Source organism: Arachis ipaensis, chromosome B10, assembly GCF_059453495.1.
Source record: "Arachis ipaensis isolate K30076 ecotype BB chromosome B10, ASM5945349v1, whole genome shotgun sequence".
NCBI classification, from domain to species: Eukaryota; Viridiplantae; Streptophyta; class Magnoliopsida; order Fabales; family Fabaceae; genus Arachis; species Arachis ipaensis.
In genome coordinates, this window is record NC_142435.1 from 22,334,536 (window position 1) to 22,352,596 (window position 18,061).

The window sequence follows — 18,061 nt, forward strand, 5'->3', positions numbered from 1 at the left end:
TTGAGATATAATTGATTGAGGTAGGATGTGGATGTTTTGGCATTCTAAATGGTATGTTGCTGTGTTGAATATGTGTACAGGAAGTAGGATTTGAGTTTGGTTTGTAATGAAAATTGAGGTTTGAGGTGTTTGTGAAAAATTGATTTTTGACCAAACTTTGGCGAGCCATAACTCGGCTTCCGGACCCCCAAAGTATTTCAAATAAAAATTGGATTTGTGAAGTTTACGCAACGGATGAAAATATTTTAAAAGGAAAAAGTTATGCGCGTCAGAAGTTTGGAGTGCAAAGCTGAAAATTCTACAACTTTCAGTATTTTTGCTGTTCTGCATAACTCGGGTACGCGACCACTGCAGGCGACCCAACCAACCTATTCGGGTTGGGTATCTCGTGTATGCGAGCAGGGTGCTTGCGTACGCGAGCATAGAAAATTGTACTCCCACGCGTACGCATGGCCCACGCGTACGCGTGACCCCTGTTTTCAGCAAATGGAATTTTTGTGTTTTAAACATGATTTTAAACCTCTAAACCTCTATTTTCATTCTTTTATCCCCTAAAGATTAGTTTTAAGTGTAGTGATGAGATTAGGCTATGGAAAGTAAGGTTACTTGGAAGCAAAGGAAGGTTTAGAGTAACTGAATTGAGATGTTAATGATGAGATTGGGGATGACTGTGTGTGGCCAGAATGGTCGAGATTTGTGTGTGGCCGAAATGGTTGAGATGGCAAGGTCTGGGTGCGATCCCACTTGCGTGTTAACTTGAAAATGTTTTGGATGTCAAGTTGAGGACGGAAGTTCCCTCTCTTGTCGTGATAGAGGTGTGAGAAAAGTGGAAAGGCACTCTCCTTCGTATTGTTTCTCCCACATTCTTCTCTGGTTGCAAGGTGGAAAGGCACACTCCTTCGGTGTGGAAAGGCACTCTCCTTCGTATATCCTCCAGGAGAAGGTGGAAAGGCACACTCTTTCGATGTGGAAAGGCACTCTCCTTCGTTTATGATCCTCCTAGAGATGTGCAACCTAGAGACAAATGCCCGGGTTAGCTACCAAATGTGTTGGGTTCTGGCAAAGTAACCGACACGTGAGCTCACGGCCAGTAGAAAAGGCATGCATCATATGCATTTGAGTGTTTGCTTTGGTTTGCTTTCTTAGGATTGCCTACTTGTTATTTCATGCTTAACTGCTATATGTTCTATTTGCTGTATCTATACTCTACTTGTGTTTGCTTTGTTTGTCTGTGTGGATCTTTTGGTGTTTTGGAGGATGGTAAAGGAAGGGAAATAGTTGAGGGTTTTAGTTAGAGTTGAGTTAGAATTAAGAACCTTAAAGGACCACATTGTTTATGACTTTTGTCTTTAAATCTTTTTAAGTTTTATAATCAAGAGCGTCGGAGTTCTAGGATTGCCTTTGACTTTCTCGGGACCTTATTTATTATATATGTGAGCACCTTAACCATACTGAGAAACCCCGATTCTCATCCCATACAATATTGTTATTTTGAGATGCAGGTTGAGAAGCACCACTCTGTATTCTGGAGACTCTGATGAAGCGAAGAACTCTTGGGGCTCAGGGACATATTTTGTTTATATTTATATATGTAAGTAGATTCTCCACCTTGTATTTTTTGTTTGTCCCTCTTAGAGGTTGACTTGGAGAAACAGGTTGTCGTTTTTTCTGCTTTGGGTTATTTGGGATTCTCATTTATATATGTAAATATGTTTATATGCTCTGTCCGGTTCTAGCTTCGCGAGCCGGGTCAGGAGCCTTGTTATCGGTATCTTGAAACTCTCTTATCCTACTTCATTACGTTGTCGCTTCGCGAGTGTTGCGCTTTTCATTTTACCGCTTTTGTTTTGACTTGTCTTCAAAGACTCCTAATTATAAACTTTTTCAACTATATATATATAAACCCCGGTTCTCATCCCATACAATATTGTTATTTTGAGATGCAGTTTGAGAAGCACCACTCTGTATTCTGGAGACTCGGAAGAACTCTTGGGGCTCAGGGACGTATTTTGTTTATATTTATATATGTATGTAGATTCTCCACCTTGTATTTTTATGTTTGTCCCTCTTAGAGGTTGACTCGGAGAAACATGTTGTCATTTTTTCTGCTTTAGGTTATTTGGGATTCTCATTTATATATGTAAATATGTTTATATGCTCTGTCCGGTTCTAGCTTCGCGAGCCGGGTCAGGAGCCTTGTTATCGGTATCTTGAAACTCTCTTATCCTACTTCATTACGTTGTCGCTTCGCGAGTGTTGTGTTTTTCATTTTACCGCTTTTGTTTTGACTTGTCTTCAAAGACTCCTAGTTATAAACTTTTTCAACTATATATATATATATATAATTTTTCTTTTAGAGGTCGTGATACCTCACCACCTCTGTTTTATGATTTAAGCATAAGACTCTGTGTGGTAGGGTGTTACATTATGGTATCAGTCTATCAGAGCAGTTCGTTCCCGCAGAGCATGGAGAATGGACTGACTATGCTTCTAAGCATACTCTAGCTGTATGTACATACTATTTAAGACGTCTACTTGACATATATAGCATAAATATTCATGAGCATTACCTTTGGAGATTCGAAAGACTAGACTTTAGATATTAAGACTGATCACCTTAATATCAATTGTTCGGTGTGGACAAGACCCAAATGGCGTCTCGTGGGCGCGAGTGAGGTAATACGGTTGATTCTCTGACTGCTGCTTTGCAAGCTTCTGCTGAAGAGATGGAGCGAACAAACTAGGAATGGTAAAGGAGGCGGTAATGGATCTAATGATGAAAGAAACTGATGAGCGGATATTTTATACGCTTTTTGGCATCACTTTCATATAGTTTTTGTTATGTTTTGTTTAAGTTTTATTATGTTTTCATAGGTTTTAGTGCAAAATTCACATTTTTTGTATTCTACTTTGAGTTTGTGTGTTTTATGGTGATTTCAAGTATTTTCTGGCTGAAATTGAGGAGCTTGAGCAAAAGTCTCATTCAGAGACAGAGAAAGGACTACAGATGCTATAAGGATCTAACCTCCATGCATTCGAAGGAGCATTTCTGGAGCTACAGAAGTCCAAATGGCACGCTCTCAATGGCTATGGAAAGCTAACATCCAGGGCTTCCAGAAATATATAATAGTTTATACTTTGCTTCAGAAATGAAGGCCCAAAACTGGCTTTCAACACCAGCCACCTGCCCTATTCCTAGCGTTGGACGCCCAAAAGGGAGCAGCTAGCGTCCAACGCCCAAAAGGGAGTCCCAAGCCAGCGTTCAATGCCCCTAAGGGATCCTAGCACGTGGAGACACCTTTAGATCAGCCTAAACACTCACCAAGTGGGCCCCGAAAGTAGATTTTTGCACTACAAAACTAGTTTATCTTATTTCTGTAATTCTTAGTTAGCAGATTAGTATTTATAGGAGGAGATCACCCAAACTTTTAAAAAAAAAACTTTTTCCTCCCCCATTTTATTTTTGTTCTCCATTATGTACAATATGAGTCACCAACCTCCTAAGGTTAAGGTTAGGAGCTCTGCTAATTCTTATGAATTAATAATATCACTATTCTACTTCAATCTATGCTTGATTCTATTCTAAGATGTATTTTTGTTCTTCATCCTAACAAATTGGGAGTGTAACTTGACCGTCATCCCTATTCACATGGGTTCTTGTGAGTCCTTGACGGGATAGTACTGAACCACAAGCTTGATTATACATCTCTTAAATGGCTAATCCACGACTTCGTTGGGGACTTCTCGAGACATTAGTTCAGCCGAGGTGCGGGGCGATTAGGGCCTTTGTGGTATAGGCTAGAACCCAAGACGCAGCATTCTCTGATCCGGAAGATTCTACCTTGTCTGTGGCGCTTTGAGTAGGATCACCAAGGGAATGGACTGCTAGAGCTTCACCCCCGTTCAAATTGGATGACCACTGACCCGGCGTTTGATCTGATGCAGAGGAGATTAATGACCGCTGACCCGCCGTTAATCATATACAGCCTGCCATGGAAGGAATTAATCAAAAGTTGATCCAGAAGGAAGAAGCATATCCGAAGCCTCAACCGTTCTCATACCATAGATTTCACACCTATCTAGTAACGTTTTATTTAATTATTCTGTTTAATGCATTTTCTCATGACAACTATATTTTCTATCTGCCTGACTAAGATCTGCAAGATAACAATTGCTTGCTCAAACTAACAATCTCCATGGGATTAACCTTTACTCACCTGAGGTATTACTTGGACGACCCAGTATACTTACTGGTCTATCTGTGCGAAACGTGCAAAACCAGTTTTGTGCACCAAGTTTTTGGTGCCGTTGCCGGAAATTGCTCGGATTTGACAAACTACCAGATTATCTTGTTGTTAGATTAGGTACTTTTTATTTTTATTTTGAGTCTTTTGTTTTCTTTTCAAAAATTTTTTCAAAATCTTTTCTTTTATTTATTAATCTTTGTCTTTTGTCTGAATCTTTTGTTCTTATTCTTGTTAAAGTTTCGAACTTTCTTGGTATCCTTTTCCAAAAATTTTCAAAAATTGTGTCTTTTGTTTGAGTCTAGTGTCAATTCTTAAGTTTGGTGTCCTTTGTGTGTTCTTTGTTTCCTTTGAAGTTTTCAAAATTACTCTTAGTGTTCTTTCTTGGTATTCAAGTTGTTCTTGTTTCTTTTCTTGTTTTGATCTTAAAATTTTTAAGTTTGGTGTCTTTTGGTGTTTTTCTTTTCAATTTTCGAAAAACAAGTGTCTTTTGATCTAAAAATTTTAAGTTTGGTGTCATTTGGTTGTTTTTCTCTTTTTTCATTAATTCAAAAAATTAAAAAAAAATCTTTTCTATCTTTATTTCAAAAAAATTTTTGAAAGTTTCAAACAAAATTTCAAATTTTAATTTCAAATTAATTATCTTATCTTATCTTAATTTCAAATTTCAAATCTTATCTTTTTAAAATCTTTTTAAATCTTTTCTTTTAATTTGATTCTTTCCTATCTTATCTTTCTTTTAAAATTTTAAAATTCAAAATTTTTTCAAATCTTTATCTTATCTTTTTATCTTTCTTTAAATTTCAAATCATTTATCTTATCTTTATCTTAGTTTTAAATTTCAAAATTAAATCTTTTCAATTCAAATCTTTGTTAAATCTTTATCTTATCTTGTTTCAGTTTCAAAATTCAAAATAAAATCTTTTTCAAATCTTTTTAATTCTTATCTTATCTTGTTTAATTTTTCCTTTCCGATTTCAAAATTTTAAAATAAAATCTTTTTCAAATCTTCTATCTTATTTTCAAATCTTTCTTAATTAGTTACTTGTTTTCTCTTCCTTCTTTTTCAGAACTTACTTATCTTATTTCAAAATTTAAAACTTTTAAATTTTAAAATCTCAACTTTCTTTTAAAATTGAATTTCAAAATCAAATATTTTATTTTCAAATCTTGTTAGTTAACTAGTTGCATGTTTTATCTTATTCTCTTTTTATTCTCCCTTCCTTTTTTCTTTTTCAAAACCTCTTAACTACTTTCTCTCTCTTCTTTTTTGAAAATCTCATCTCCTTCTCCCTCTCTATTTTCAAAAATATCTTCTCTTTTTACTTTATTAATTTTTGAAAACTATCCGTATTAAAAGATATCTTCTTTTCTTTTCTTCTTGACCTATCTTCCTCTAACAAAGGACCTCTATACTCTGACATAGAGAATCCTTTTCTTCTTCTTTTCTTGCATTCTTTCTTCTTGTTTATGAGCAGGAACAAAGATAAAGAACCTCTCTTTGATCTTGATCCTGAACCTAAGAGGACGATAAGGAAGCGTTTGCAATAAGTTAAAGCACAACACTCCGGAAGAGATCTCACCGAACTTTTTGAACAAGAAACTGAAAATACAAACATGGCAGCCGAACAGAATAATGGAGGAGATGAAAGAAAGGTTCTTGGTGACTTCATTACACCAACTTCTAATTTCTATGGAAGAAGTATCTCTATACATGCCATTAGAGCAAATAACTTTGAGCTTAAGCCTCAGTTAGTCTCTCTAATACAACAAAATTGCAAATTCTATGCACTTCCACTGGAAGATTCACATAAGTTCCTATCTGAATTCTTACAAATTTGTGACACTGTTAAGACCAATGGAGTGGATCCTGAGGTCTACAGACTTATGCTTTTCCCTTTTGCTGTTAGAGACAGAGCTAGGATATGGTTGGGTTCTCAACCTAAGAAAAGCCTAGACTCTTGAAAAAAGTTAGTCAATGCTTTTTTGGCCAAGTTTTTTCCACCTCAGAAAATGAGCAAGCTCATGGTGGAAGTTCAAACCTTCAGACAAAAAGAGGGTGAATCCCTCTATGAAACTTGGGAAAGATACAAGCAACTGATCATAAGATGTCCTCCTTATATGTTCTCAGAATGGTCTATCCTAGGTATCTTCTATGATGGTCTATCTGAGATGTTCAAGATGTCATTGGACCATTCTGCTGGTGGATCACTCCACTTGAAGAAGATGCCTGAAGAGGCGCAGGAACTCATTGAAATGGTTGCAAATAACCAGTTCATGTACACTTCTAAGTAGGGCCTTTCTGACTTAGCAACCATAGTCTCTGAACACTCTAAGACCACTCATAGTTTCATAACAGAAACTAGGTCCTCCATCAGAAATCTGGAGGTACAAGTTGGTCAGCTGAGCAAGAGAATCCCTGAGACTCCTCCTAACACTCTTCCCAGTAATACTGAAGTAAACCCAAGGAAAGAGTGCAAGGCCATCATTGTAGAAGCTGAGGCCAAATCTGCAGGGGATACTCTGGCATTGAACGCTAGTAAGGAAGTCCTTACTGGGCGTTCAACGCCCAAGGGTGAGCCATCTCTGGCGTTGAACGCCAGTAAGGAGGTCCTTACTGGGCGTTCAACGCCCAAAGAGGCACAAAAGCTGGCGTTGAACACCAGTAAAGGGATATAAGCTGGGCATTCAACGCCAAAACAGATACAAGTCCTGGCGTTAAATGCCACAATAGGGGTAGTAAGCGACCCTAAGCCCACTGAGAACTTCCTTATGGAAGAGCTGATAGAACCAAAGGTTCATGAGGAGCCCATTGAAGTTCCCTTGAATGCTCGGCTAAGGATCATAGAATCTGAAGAGTACTCTTCCTCTGATGAGGAAGAGGAAACTAGGGAGGAGCAAGTTGCTCGGTACCTAGGACTTTTGATGAAGTTAAATGACAAGTTATTTGGCACAGAGCCATTAGAGGAAGAACCTCCAGTGCTAACCAAGGAACTCAATGCCTTGGTTCAGCAGAAGTTACCTCAGAAGAAGCCGGATCCCGGACGCTTCTTAATTCCTTGCACCATAGGTACCATGACCTTTGATAAGGCTCTGTGTGACATAGGGTCAAGCATAAACCTCATGCCTCTCTCTGTAATGGAGAAGCTGGAAATCTTTGAGGTACAAGTTGCAAGAATCTCACTAGAGATGGCAGACAAGTCCATGAAAAAGGCTTATGGACTGGTAGATGATGTCTTAGTGAAAGTTCAAGACTTTTACATCCCTATTGATTTCATAATCCTAGATACTGGGGAGGAAGAGGATGAATCCATCATCCTTGGAAGACCTTTCCTAGCTACAGCCAAGGCTGTGATTGATGTAGACAGAGGAAAACTAGTCCTGCAATTAGATGAGGACTATCATGTGTTCAAGGTTCATAAACCTCATTCTACCTCAGTTGAAGGAAGCACCACTAATAAACATGAAGTGATTCAACCACTCCTCTCCATATAGAGCCTGACAAAGCCCCCAGACACCAGTTCTATGTTTGATGTGGGGCAACCATCATCAAGCTCTGAGAGGAATGGCAGTAAGAAAGTGTCCAAGGACTGGAGGGATAAGAAAATTCCCACTGAAGGCCTCTCACCTAGCATGAGAGTTATCTTCACTGACAATCCATTCATTCCACACACTGTAAATAGGATCCTGTCTTTAGAACATGTGGAACTTATCCATGAGAGCGCATGCAAGAAGTTCACTGTAAGGGGCGAATTTCTGATCCCCTATCCATCTCCGTGAGGAGCTAACCGTCAAGCTAGTGACGTTAAAGAAGCGCTTGTTAGGAGGCAACCCAACCATAATTAAAGATTATTCATGTTTTTCATTAAGTTATTTTAGTCATATCAGTTTAATTTTCATATTTGTTTAAGTTTGTGATCATGTGCAGTAGTTAGAACAGAACCAGAAACAGTTAAAGCCGAAAATAGAACACCTTAGAGTAGGTCCTTTGCTGGCGTTGAACACCAGCCAGGGAGGCCAGAATAGGTGTTCAACACCTATAAGGAGCGGCATTGCTGGCGTTGAACACTAGCCAGGGAGCATGAAGCTGGCATTGAACGCTAGCAAGGGGGCAGAGACCTGGCGTTGAACACCAGGAAGGAGCACCCTAATGGGCGTTCAACGCCCAAGAGGAGCACAGATCTGGTGTTGAACGCCATCCAAGAGCAAGAGCTGGGCGTTCAACGCCCACAAGAAAGCATTCTTGACGTCAAATTGATGGAGTGGCCAATCTTCATTTGCTGCAATTGAAAACAACACCCTGATAGTATTAATCTTTGCAACCGGTGAAAAAGTTTCAGTGTAGTCGATACCATAGGTCTGTGTATAACCCTTGGCCACCAACCTTGTCTTGTACCATTCAATGGTGTCATCTGCCTTGTGTTTAATGGTGAAAACCTATTTGCACCCGACTAGCTTTTTTCCTATCGGTAGGATATACTTCTCCTAAGTTCCGTTATTCTCTAGAGCTTTCATTTATGTATTCATGGCTTTTTGCTATTCAGCTTTCTCATTGGCTTCCCGGACAGTTCTTGGAATGTCTTCTGTCAAGAGTGTGGTAGAAAAAACCTTTGCAATATTTGCTATTCCTTCTCTAGCCACCCTTATCGGGTATCTTGAGTTACGGGAAACATGTTCTGGTGAGTACCAATCAGGAGGCATGCCTCTATTTCTTCTTAGAGGAAGAATAAAGGTATTGGGCTCTGGTTCTTCATGTTCCAGTGCTATACTGTTATTGTTAGTGGCCTCATTAAAAACAGGGAGTAAATTATCAGATTAACAATTACTTACCTTTTGTCTGACATTCTCAAAAGGACTTTCACTGGTTGTATGTACCAAGTTGTTTTCTATGTTGAGCGAAATATGATCGGTGGCTCCATTTACTTGCTCTGTTTGAATAGTTTCTAGGCAACAAAGGTTATTTAGCCAACTTGGTGGTTCATTATTGTTCTCCCTCTGAATGCCATGTTGGCGGCTGAAGTAAAATTTGGATTCTAAAAAATCACAATCTATGGTCACATGAATACGACGAGTGATTGGATTGTAGCACCTATACCCCTTTTGGTGTGTAGCATACCCAACGAAAACACATTTTTCTGCACAAGGATCAAGTTTGGTTCTATTGACTTTGGAGATATGGACAAAGACAGAACATCCAAATACTCGAGGTGGTAAGGTTAGAATAGGCGGGATTGATGTCTGAGTAGTCAAGACTTGTAAGGGTGTTTTGTGGTGGAGAACTTGGGTAGGTAGGCGATTCAGTAAGTAGGTAGAGGTCGCTATAGCTTCATGCCAGAAGGTTTTTGGAACTTGTGCATCAAAAAGCATGACTCGGGTCACCTTAAGTAACTTACGATTTCACCGCTCAGTCACACCATTTTGTTGGGGTGTATTTGGGCAGGAAGTTTGATGGATAAGACCATTTTTTATAAAAAAAATCGCGCATTGATTGGTTTATAAATTTCCACCATTATCTGAGCGAAGTACTTGGATTTTCTTGTTGAATTAAGTTTGAATCATTTGGTAAAAAGCAAAGAATTTATCAGGTACTTCAGATTTGTGTTTTAAAAAATATACCCAAGTCATGCGAGAGAAATTGTCCACAAATAACATAAAATATTGAAAATTATTATGGGAAATAGGGGCTGGACCCCACACATCAGAGTGTATTAGAGAAAAACTGGAATTGACTCTAGTGTTAGTTGGAGGAAAAGAAACTCTGTGATTTTTTGCACGAATACAAGTTTCACATTTGAGGGGTTCAGTGCTACTTCTAAAAAGACTAGGAAATAAAAATTTGAGGTACCCAAATGAAAGATGTCCGAGACGCCTGTGCCATAACCAAAGTTGCCTAGTAACTGTTCCGTGAGCAAGCATGGCATGACCCTGGTGTACTACTTTATCAGCGTAGTAAAGGCCCTTTCGCTCACACCCAATGATCTCCTTCGTAAGAATGTCCTGTAAAAGACAAAAAGTAGAGTACATGAGTACCACACAATTTAGTTCCTTTGTTACTTGACTAATAGACAATAATTTTGATGATAGTGCAGGGACATAGAGGCAATTTTTTAGTTTCAATTTTTCTGAAAAAGTAATAGAGCCTCCTCCTTTAACATCAATTAATTCTCCACTAGCTGTTTCAATATGGGCTTTTGAGAGTATAGTCAAGCTGTTAAAATCATGGAGGTCATGAGTCATAGTATCGGAGCCCACAATCGAAAATCCATTCATTTTTTTAATTGGATTCTGATTTTGGGTCTCCCTTTCATATTGAGTCGCGGCTTGGGCTGAGCAGCCAAGGAGTTCAGTAATCCTTGCCCTTACCACCGTTGCTGTCTTGCCATCGCGACTTGCTTCCTCTCTTCTGGCCTCACCACTGCTCTGTTGGTGACCTCTGGGGTGCTCACAGCGGCGGCTCCCTTACTCTGATTTCTGGATGACTTGAGATTGTTTTTCCACTAATTTGGATAACCCACGATCTTAAAGCAGTTTTCTTTAGTGGGTTTCTTCTTTCTTCTTCCACCAATTGAGTTGTCCATAATGAATAATGATCTCTATTTAATTTGAAACCAATTGATAAATTGTCATAATTGGTTTGTGATGATTACATTCCAAGACTGTTGCATAGCATATTTGCAATTGTCAATTCGTCAGAAATGGTTGATTTTAACTCTGCTCTGATACCATGTTACCATGGTACAAAAGGGTTTAAAAAAGAAAAGAAGAATTATTTAAAAAAGTATCAATATATTGTTGTCATATTTGGTTGCTCTTGTATATTATTTTTAATAGATTATTATTTCTATAAATTAGTCATTTAGTTTTGGTAGATTAATCATTTAGTCCTTGTTGAGACTTAATATTTATTAAAATGTTATTAAATATATGTATTTTAAATTTTAATTTTTAAACTTTTGATTATTTTATATATTTTATTTATGTAAGACCGAATTATTAACTGATCGATTGAATCAGTAATTTATTAATTAAACCAATAATTTAATAACTTAGTAATTTAATTAGTTTGATCATCGATTTGATTCTGACCACTATACATTGAACAATTACATATAAAAGGAACAAAATCTAATTTTACTAAAGGCATAAAATAAAGCATTGAACAATAAATCATAACAAATATATATACGATAATTTGGAGTAATTTCTTTAAAAAGAGTAATTTTTATCTATCCTAATAACCTTATATTTCTTCTATCTTCATTTCTCCCTTTTCCTCTATTTTTTTTCCTTTTTAATTCTCTCTCTCTCTCTTGTTTTCCAATTTTCATTTTTCATGTAATGTGATCACACGCCCAATAATGCTATTTATAGAAGAAAAATTCTCTCTATTATCGATGTCATGCATGCATATTGATGATTTGTAGTGCTATTGTTTTCTTTTCAATTATTTATTATATGCACTCAATGATATTACTCCACTATTAGCTACTTTAATAGTCATGCATTTAAATCATGTTGTCCTCCATTTTCTTCGTTTTGATCCACTATATATAATTAAAAAATAGCATGCACTTAGTTGATTTATTTACTTACAGTTTTTCTAAATGAAAGGAATTTTCACATTTAACTAAGATTTAATTATTTTGTTGGTCTTTATAATTTTATAAAATTTTTAATTAGGTTCTTATATTTTTTTTTTCTTTTAATTGAGTTCTTGTACTAAATTTTATTTTTAATTAGATTTTTATACTTTTTTTTATTTAGATTTCTGCACCAATTTACATAGGTCCCTATATAATTAAACCAATTAATGTTAAGAGGGACCTAATTAAAAAAAAAATAGGTGTAGAGACTCAATTAAAAGAAAAAAAAGTATAGAGACCTAAATTGTCGCAAAACTATAAGAACCAACAGAATAATTAAACCTTTACCTAATTAAGAGAATAAAGTATTTACTATTTATTCAATAATTAAAGTTGTGAAAATGTGCAAAAAAAAGAGATTGAATCAAGCTTCAGAATATTTTATTTAAAAATGAATTTAAAGAACTTTTCAAGGCAGTGACTGTTACAAAAAAAAAAAAAAATGTATTAGTTTGTTTAAATTGCAAGCTTGTTTTAAATTTGTTTAAAATGAGTCATGGGATATAAATATTTAAAAGATATCTTTTGAGGTCTATTATTGTTTTTAAATATTTTTCTTAAAACGGTTTTTAATAATTTCATATTCTTTTAAAAAGGACTTTGTTTGAACACTAAATAAACTATGAATTGATAAAATACTTGTAAATGCAAGAGATAGGGATTCAAAAAATAATACACAAGCAATATATACTCAATGTCTACGTCCAGTCCACATTTAAGAGTTTTACTGTTAGAATAGATGTACAAAGATATTATTTCTATTGAGTCTCCCTTAATTACAATTTTATTCAAATTGTACCGTAGCATAAACATAAGAATCTTTAATATTATTTTCTCAAACCTTCACAAGACTATAATTGTCAAGATTCAGATTGTATATCCTGTCAGACTAAAATATTAGATATTATTACTTCAAATTTTTTTATGCTAATAAGTAATTTGATTGGATATCTCACTAATTAAGAATTTTAGATATTTTTCTGATCTTTTTAGTCAATTAATTATCTGTTGGACAAACTCAATCACTTATACATAATATAAAATTTATTATATTCAATCATCTAAAAATGAATTAAATAAATTATGAGTAAATTAAAGTTTTATCTCTGAATTAATAGATGATAATATACTTAATTTTATTCTCGCGCACACATATCTAGAGAGCTAGAGATAGAGGTAATTTGTTGCCATTGAAGTAGGAATTTAAAATTTCATCATGGATATTTCAAGGAATGAATTTCATTCACTATGAGTCTATGACAATTATGACTTCATGAACAAGTATACCGTTCTACTTTCCTTTCATTATTGTAGAAATTTTGGTGAATCTTTGAACAAAAACAAAGAAAAAGTTATTCTCACTACAAAAAAACTAGTATAAAATGACATCAACAAAATGGTAATTTTAAAATATTGCCGTTATATTCATAAATTGAGGCGGTTTATGTGGCTGCCATAATTTACTGGTGGAAAGCGGCAGTTTTTTAGTGAATTTGGCGGTTTTAAATGCCAGTATCTCATTATCTGCTTCCGTAATATAAAAACCTAACTCTTATTTTACTAATAAACGCTGTGCTACTCAATCTATCGAAACTCCATGGCAACGTGAGAACTAGGAAGAAACTCCCTTGCAGCGTGAGATATGCGATCTCATCCACGACGCTCTCCTCTGGTGGCAAGCTCCTCCATCAACGCTTTTCTTCCAGCTGCGATCTCCTCCATCAAAGTTTCCTACTCCATCGTGTTGTGCTCTGTGAAGCTTCTCCTTCTCCATCTTCGTTGAACTAGGTTTATATACAAATCCACAATCTCTTCTTTTAATTACTCATATTTTGTATTTGCTAATTGTTACTACTTCTATATCTTTAATGCTAGGTTTTGATTTTCTCTTTGTTAGCAAAAATTGGGGGTAAGGTCTTCATGAAATTCCTTCGATTTTTTTCTTACATGCATGTATACAAATTTTCATTCGTTTTGCGGTTTTGATTTGTAAATATGCTTTTGGTTGGTGATTTACTGATTCGCATAGCACGTGTTTGATGAATTGCTTGAATGCTTATCTTTTTTGTTCCAAGGCAATCGAAGATTCTAGAATTTCAATCGTGGTTTTTTCCCAAAGCTATGGGAATTCGACATGGTGGTTGAAGGAATTGGAGAAGATAATGGAGTGTCGGAGCAGCAAGGGTCAAAAAGTTGTGCCGGTGTTCTACGGTGTTGATCCATCGGAAGCTGGTGCGGCGTTTGCATACCGGGAACCGCTCAAGGAAGTTGCTTGCCTTCCAGGTTTTGTTACATATATCAGCAGGTACTTTTAAGTTTTAAAACTGTTTGATTTAAAGAGAAAATAATGCTGAACAGAAAATCTTTTTTTTGTCTATGCATTTATTTAATCATTGTTGCATGCGATATATCTCTTTCTCAGACATATCAAAAAATTATTTTATTAGCTTGAATGTTAGCTACATGTATTCAGCAGTCGTCGAATGCTATGAAACTCTCAAGGATATCATTTATGACCTCCTGCAAGATGAGGAAGATAAGATGTAAGGAAAAAAAAGATATCACTATTTCGCATGCTTACATATTTAGTTTCTATTTTTATTTCTTAATTTCATTTTTAGTATTCTTTGTTAGGATTTTGCGAAATCAGAAAACATGATTTTATTGTTTTCAACTTTTTTCTTCTCAAAATGTGAAAATATAAACCAAACAGTAACTTTCTTTCTGCTTTTACCGGAATCCTCTTGATTATTCAAGGTCTTCCATGTATTGTGATAGGATTGTAAGCCATATTTGTGATAAAGTTGAATGGAGCATACAAGAACACACATTTGTCAAGGAATTCAAGATGAGTGGTTTGCCTTCACTTAGTGAGAAATTGGAGAAATTCCTAACTCTATTGGTAACTCTTTCCTCTCAGAATATCTCAATTTCCTATATAGACCCTTTGACAGTAAAGGAATCAGCCATAAATGTGCCTCAAAATCTGGATGCTCGTCGCCGTATCACATTCTTTGCAAATTCCTTATTCATGAATATGCTGAAGGCTCCCAAAGTTTGAAACATGTTGTCCTTCAGGTTAGTCATTATGATTAACTAATTTAATGACATGAAAGTGGAAAAAATAGAATGAATATTGAAAAATGGCAAGTGCCAACAATCTTAAGTTCTTAAATATTAAAGGCACATAATGTTTGTTAATTTTAATTGATGCTACTATGATTGGAACTTATGTAAGCTTTTTCTTTAGTGTTTTGACACCATATTACAAAGAAGATGTTCGATATTCGATTGAGGAACTTAATAAGGAAAATGAAGATGGGATATCAATCTTATTCTACTTAAGAAAGATATACCCTGGTGAGTTTGGTTTTATTTTCTCACCTATTTTGTTTTCTCCCTCAGTACATCTTCACTCATTTCTAAAGCATTGTAGATGAATGGCGTAATTTCCATGAGCGGCTTAATGACTTGAAAGTTGAATGATGAGGATAAGAATAACTTATTAACTTTTTCCGAAGTTTATTCTGTAGTAAGTGTAAATAATTTCAATTTATATCATAATTTCATGATAGTTTGAAGGATTGTAGTTTACTCAGCTGCCAGCTCACTCAGTTAGAATTAGAAGTAATTAGAAGTTGTTTAGTTAGTTATACTAGATGAATAGTTAGACTTAGCTAAGTGTAACTCATACATGTATATTAGCATACCCTGGTAATACAGTGACTGTGCATTGATTAGACAGTTTGGCTTTGTCATGACTCTAGATTCATTACTGAACTTTCAGTTGTAGATCATTTGTTGCTTCCAAGGTTTTTGTCATTACTAACCTTTCTAGCTGATTTATTATGATTTCTTTGGATGCTGAGAATGTGATCAAATTAATAAAAATTATTAGAATGCACTGTTACTGTTATAAACAAATTAAAGTTGGTTAAATTTCACTCATTACCTTTTAAAATTTGAGTTGTTTTGAGGCTGTTACTGTTATAACAAGTATTAGAATGCACTGAATATTTTGCAAGAATGCTTATTTTTTATTTTAGAATCTATTGTGTGTTTGCAAATCATCCTTAATAGTCTGTATCTATTTTTTTTATTTCAGAATGGATCATTCCTAGAGCTGCTACCTGCCATAAGTTGTTACTGATGTGTATTCTGGTTAATATGTTTGAAGAAACTAATCTGATAGGAACCAATATATAACAACGTGTTGGTCTTGTTAGATCAAGTAAAGAAATGAGATCACCGGCCATAGTAGAATTGCTATTCTGGTTAATATGGTTTTAACTGAGCTTGAAGCAGAGGAGCGCCTATCCTATTCATGTGAGAAGGTGACACGATGATGATGATCATGCTTCTATCGAATTAACACTATAATTGAGAATGCGTTATTAATGAATTTTCCCAAAAGAATATCTTAAGTGGTGTTTTCTTCTTTCTTGATATCACTTAAGCAAAGTTTTAATCTTGTGTCATTAAATCATGTATGTTTATGTAGGGGCCTGCTCAAGATGAAGTCATTGCTGAGCTAAGAAATGCATTTCTGGAAATTGTTAAGGAATATAAAGTCTTTACTGCAAATTTTTAATAATAATTGTGACTTTAGGTTGTGGCAGCTGGTGGACTGCATGTAGTTGGCACAGAGCGTCATGAGTCTCGGAGAATTGATAATCAGGTTTGCATTCTTTCCTTTTCTTGGGAATAGCTTCTGGCATTACACAGCCAAATGCCTTTTATAATTCTCAGCTATCATAGCCCCTATTCACAACTCCTTTCATGGATATATTGTTGAATAAGTAGTTAAACTTGAAACTTTAATTTCTATTTTTTAAGTTGCGTGGTCGAAGTGGCAGACAAGGAGATCCAGGAGGCTTACGCTTTTTCTTAAGTCTTGAAGATAACATTTTTCGTATATTTGGTGGAGACCAAATTCAGGTAATCTATTTGATGTGCAGCTGCTGTGCAGGGTCATTGATCACCAGAAGTGGAGAACTACTTCTTTGACATTCAGAAACAGTTGTTTGAGTATGATGAAGTGCTCAACAGCCAAAGAGATTGTGTTTATACAGAGAGAAGACGAGCACTTGAATCTGAGAATTTTCAGTCTCTTCTTATTGAATATGCTGAATTAACAATGGATGATATTATAGAGGTAAGTTTTAATTAATAACAATTTCATTTATATTGTTACCTCTTGACTTTTTGGGCAATATGATGATGAATTGAATTTTGAATTAGGCAAATATTGGTTCTGATACTCCAAGAGACAGCTATTAGTAATATGGTTATTGTGCAGTTATAAGAAATTTTCATAGTAGAATTGCTAATTTAAGATAGTGGAATTTGCAGATTATTTAATGGAAATGATTTATCTGGTTCTATACCAGAAACATTAGGACTAGTTCAGACACTTGAGGTTCTGTAAGTAATTGCCTCATATTTCAATTTTTTAATAAATTTTCTCGACTCTTTCAACCAATCTAATTTTATTTTTTCTCTTTATATTATTTGACTAGTTATATATTGTTTCTAATGACATCTTTTCATTGTTATAATTTCAATTTATAACAGCCGGCTTGATAGAAATTCCCTGACAGGAGAGGTTCCTACAAGTCTTTGTAAGAGATGAGTTTGGATAATGAAGTTGGAGTGTTGGAGCAAGAAACAAAGATGTTGGAGCAAGTTCCCGAGATGAAACTCACACAAGAGACTAGAAAACTAAGGCAGGCTTGTTTTAAAGTTAATTACAAAAGGAGAAAATTTTTGGCCTCCAAATCTTATTCATCATCACATAGTTAAGCTACTTGTCTTGTATATTCATATTCTAAGTAGTAAAAACAACACTTATTAGATGGTTTAAATAAATTATTAGATATTAACATAGTTTAGAGAACTGGATGGTAGATTTAACTTATTAGTGTTTATTGAAATGTTTGTATTTTGGTAAGTTTAGTAAGACAAGGTTTTGTATAGGAGTTATTACTTTTGATTTTCAATAATAAAAAATTATATATTATATTAATATTTTGTTTATGAGTTATATATTTCATTTATAGATTATGATTTTTTGCTATTGTGAAATTTTAATCACAATTATTTATTTAACGCAATAAAAATGATGGTAAAAATTATTTTTTTTAAACGATAAAAAATGTCACTGTTAGGGTAAAA

At 35.0% G+C, this 18,061-nt stretch overlaps 1 protein-coding gene across 2 annotated transcripts; it reads left to right on the forward strand.

Annotated features, from left to right (window-relative positions):
* The first annotated feature begins 13,541 nt into the window (after positions 1-13,541).
* LOC107623327 (callose synthase 7-like) lies at positions 13,542-17,843 on the forward strand. Of its 2 annotated transcripts, XM_088508729.1 has the most exons (10): positions 13,542-13,675; positions 13,963-14,192; positions 14,335-14,430; positions 14,666-14,965; positions 15,138-15,247; positions 15,993-16,221; positions 16,389-16,565; positions 16,724-17,042; positions 17,240-17,311; positions 17,462-17,843. In XM_088508729.1, exons 2-4 carry the CDS (start codon positions 14,050-14,052, stop codon positions 14,946-14,948), a joined length of 522 nt encoding a protein of 173 aa, XP_088364855.1. In that variant the 5' UTR covers positions 13,542-13,675; positions 13,963-14,049; the 3' UTR covers positions 14,949-14,965; positions 15,138-15,247; positions 15,993-16,221; positions 16,389-16,565; positions 16,724-17,042; positions 17,240-17,311; positions 17,462-17,843. The 2 variants fall into 2 exon arrangements, with proteins under 2 accessions (XP_088364855.1, XP_088364821.1); XM_088508695.1 differs by lacking the exon at positions 14,335-14,430.
* The last annotated feature ends 218 nt before the right edge of the window (positions 17,844-18,061 follow it).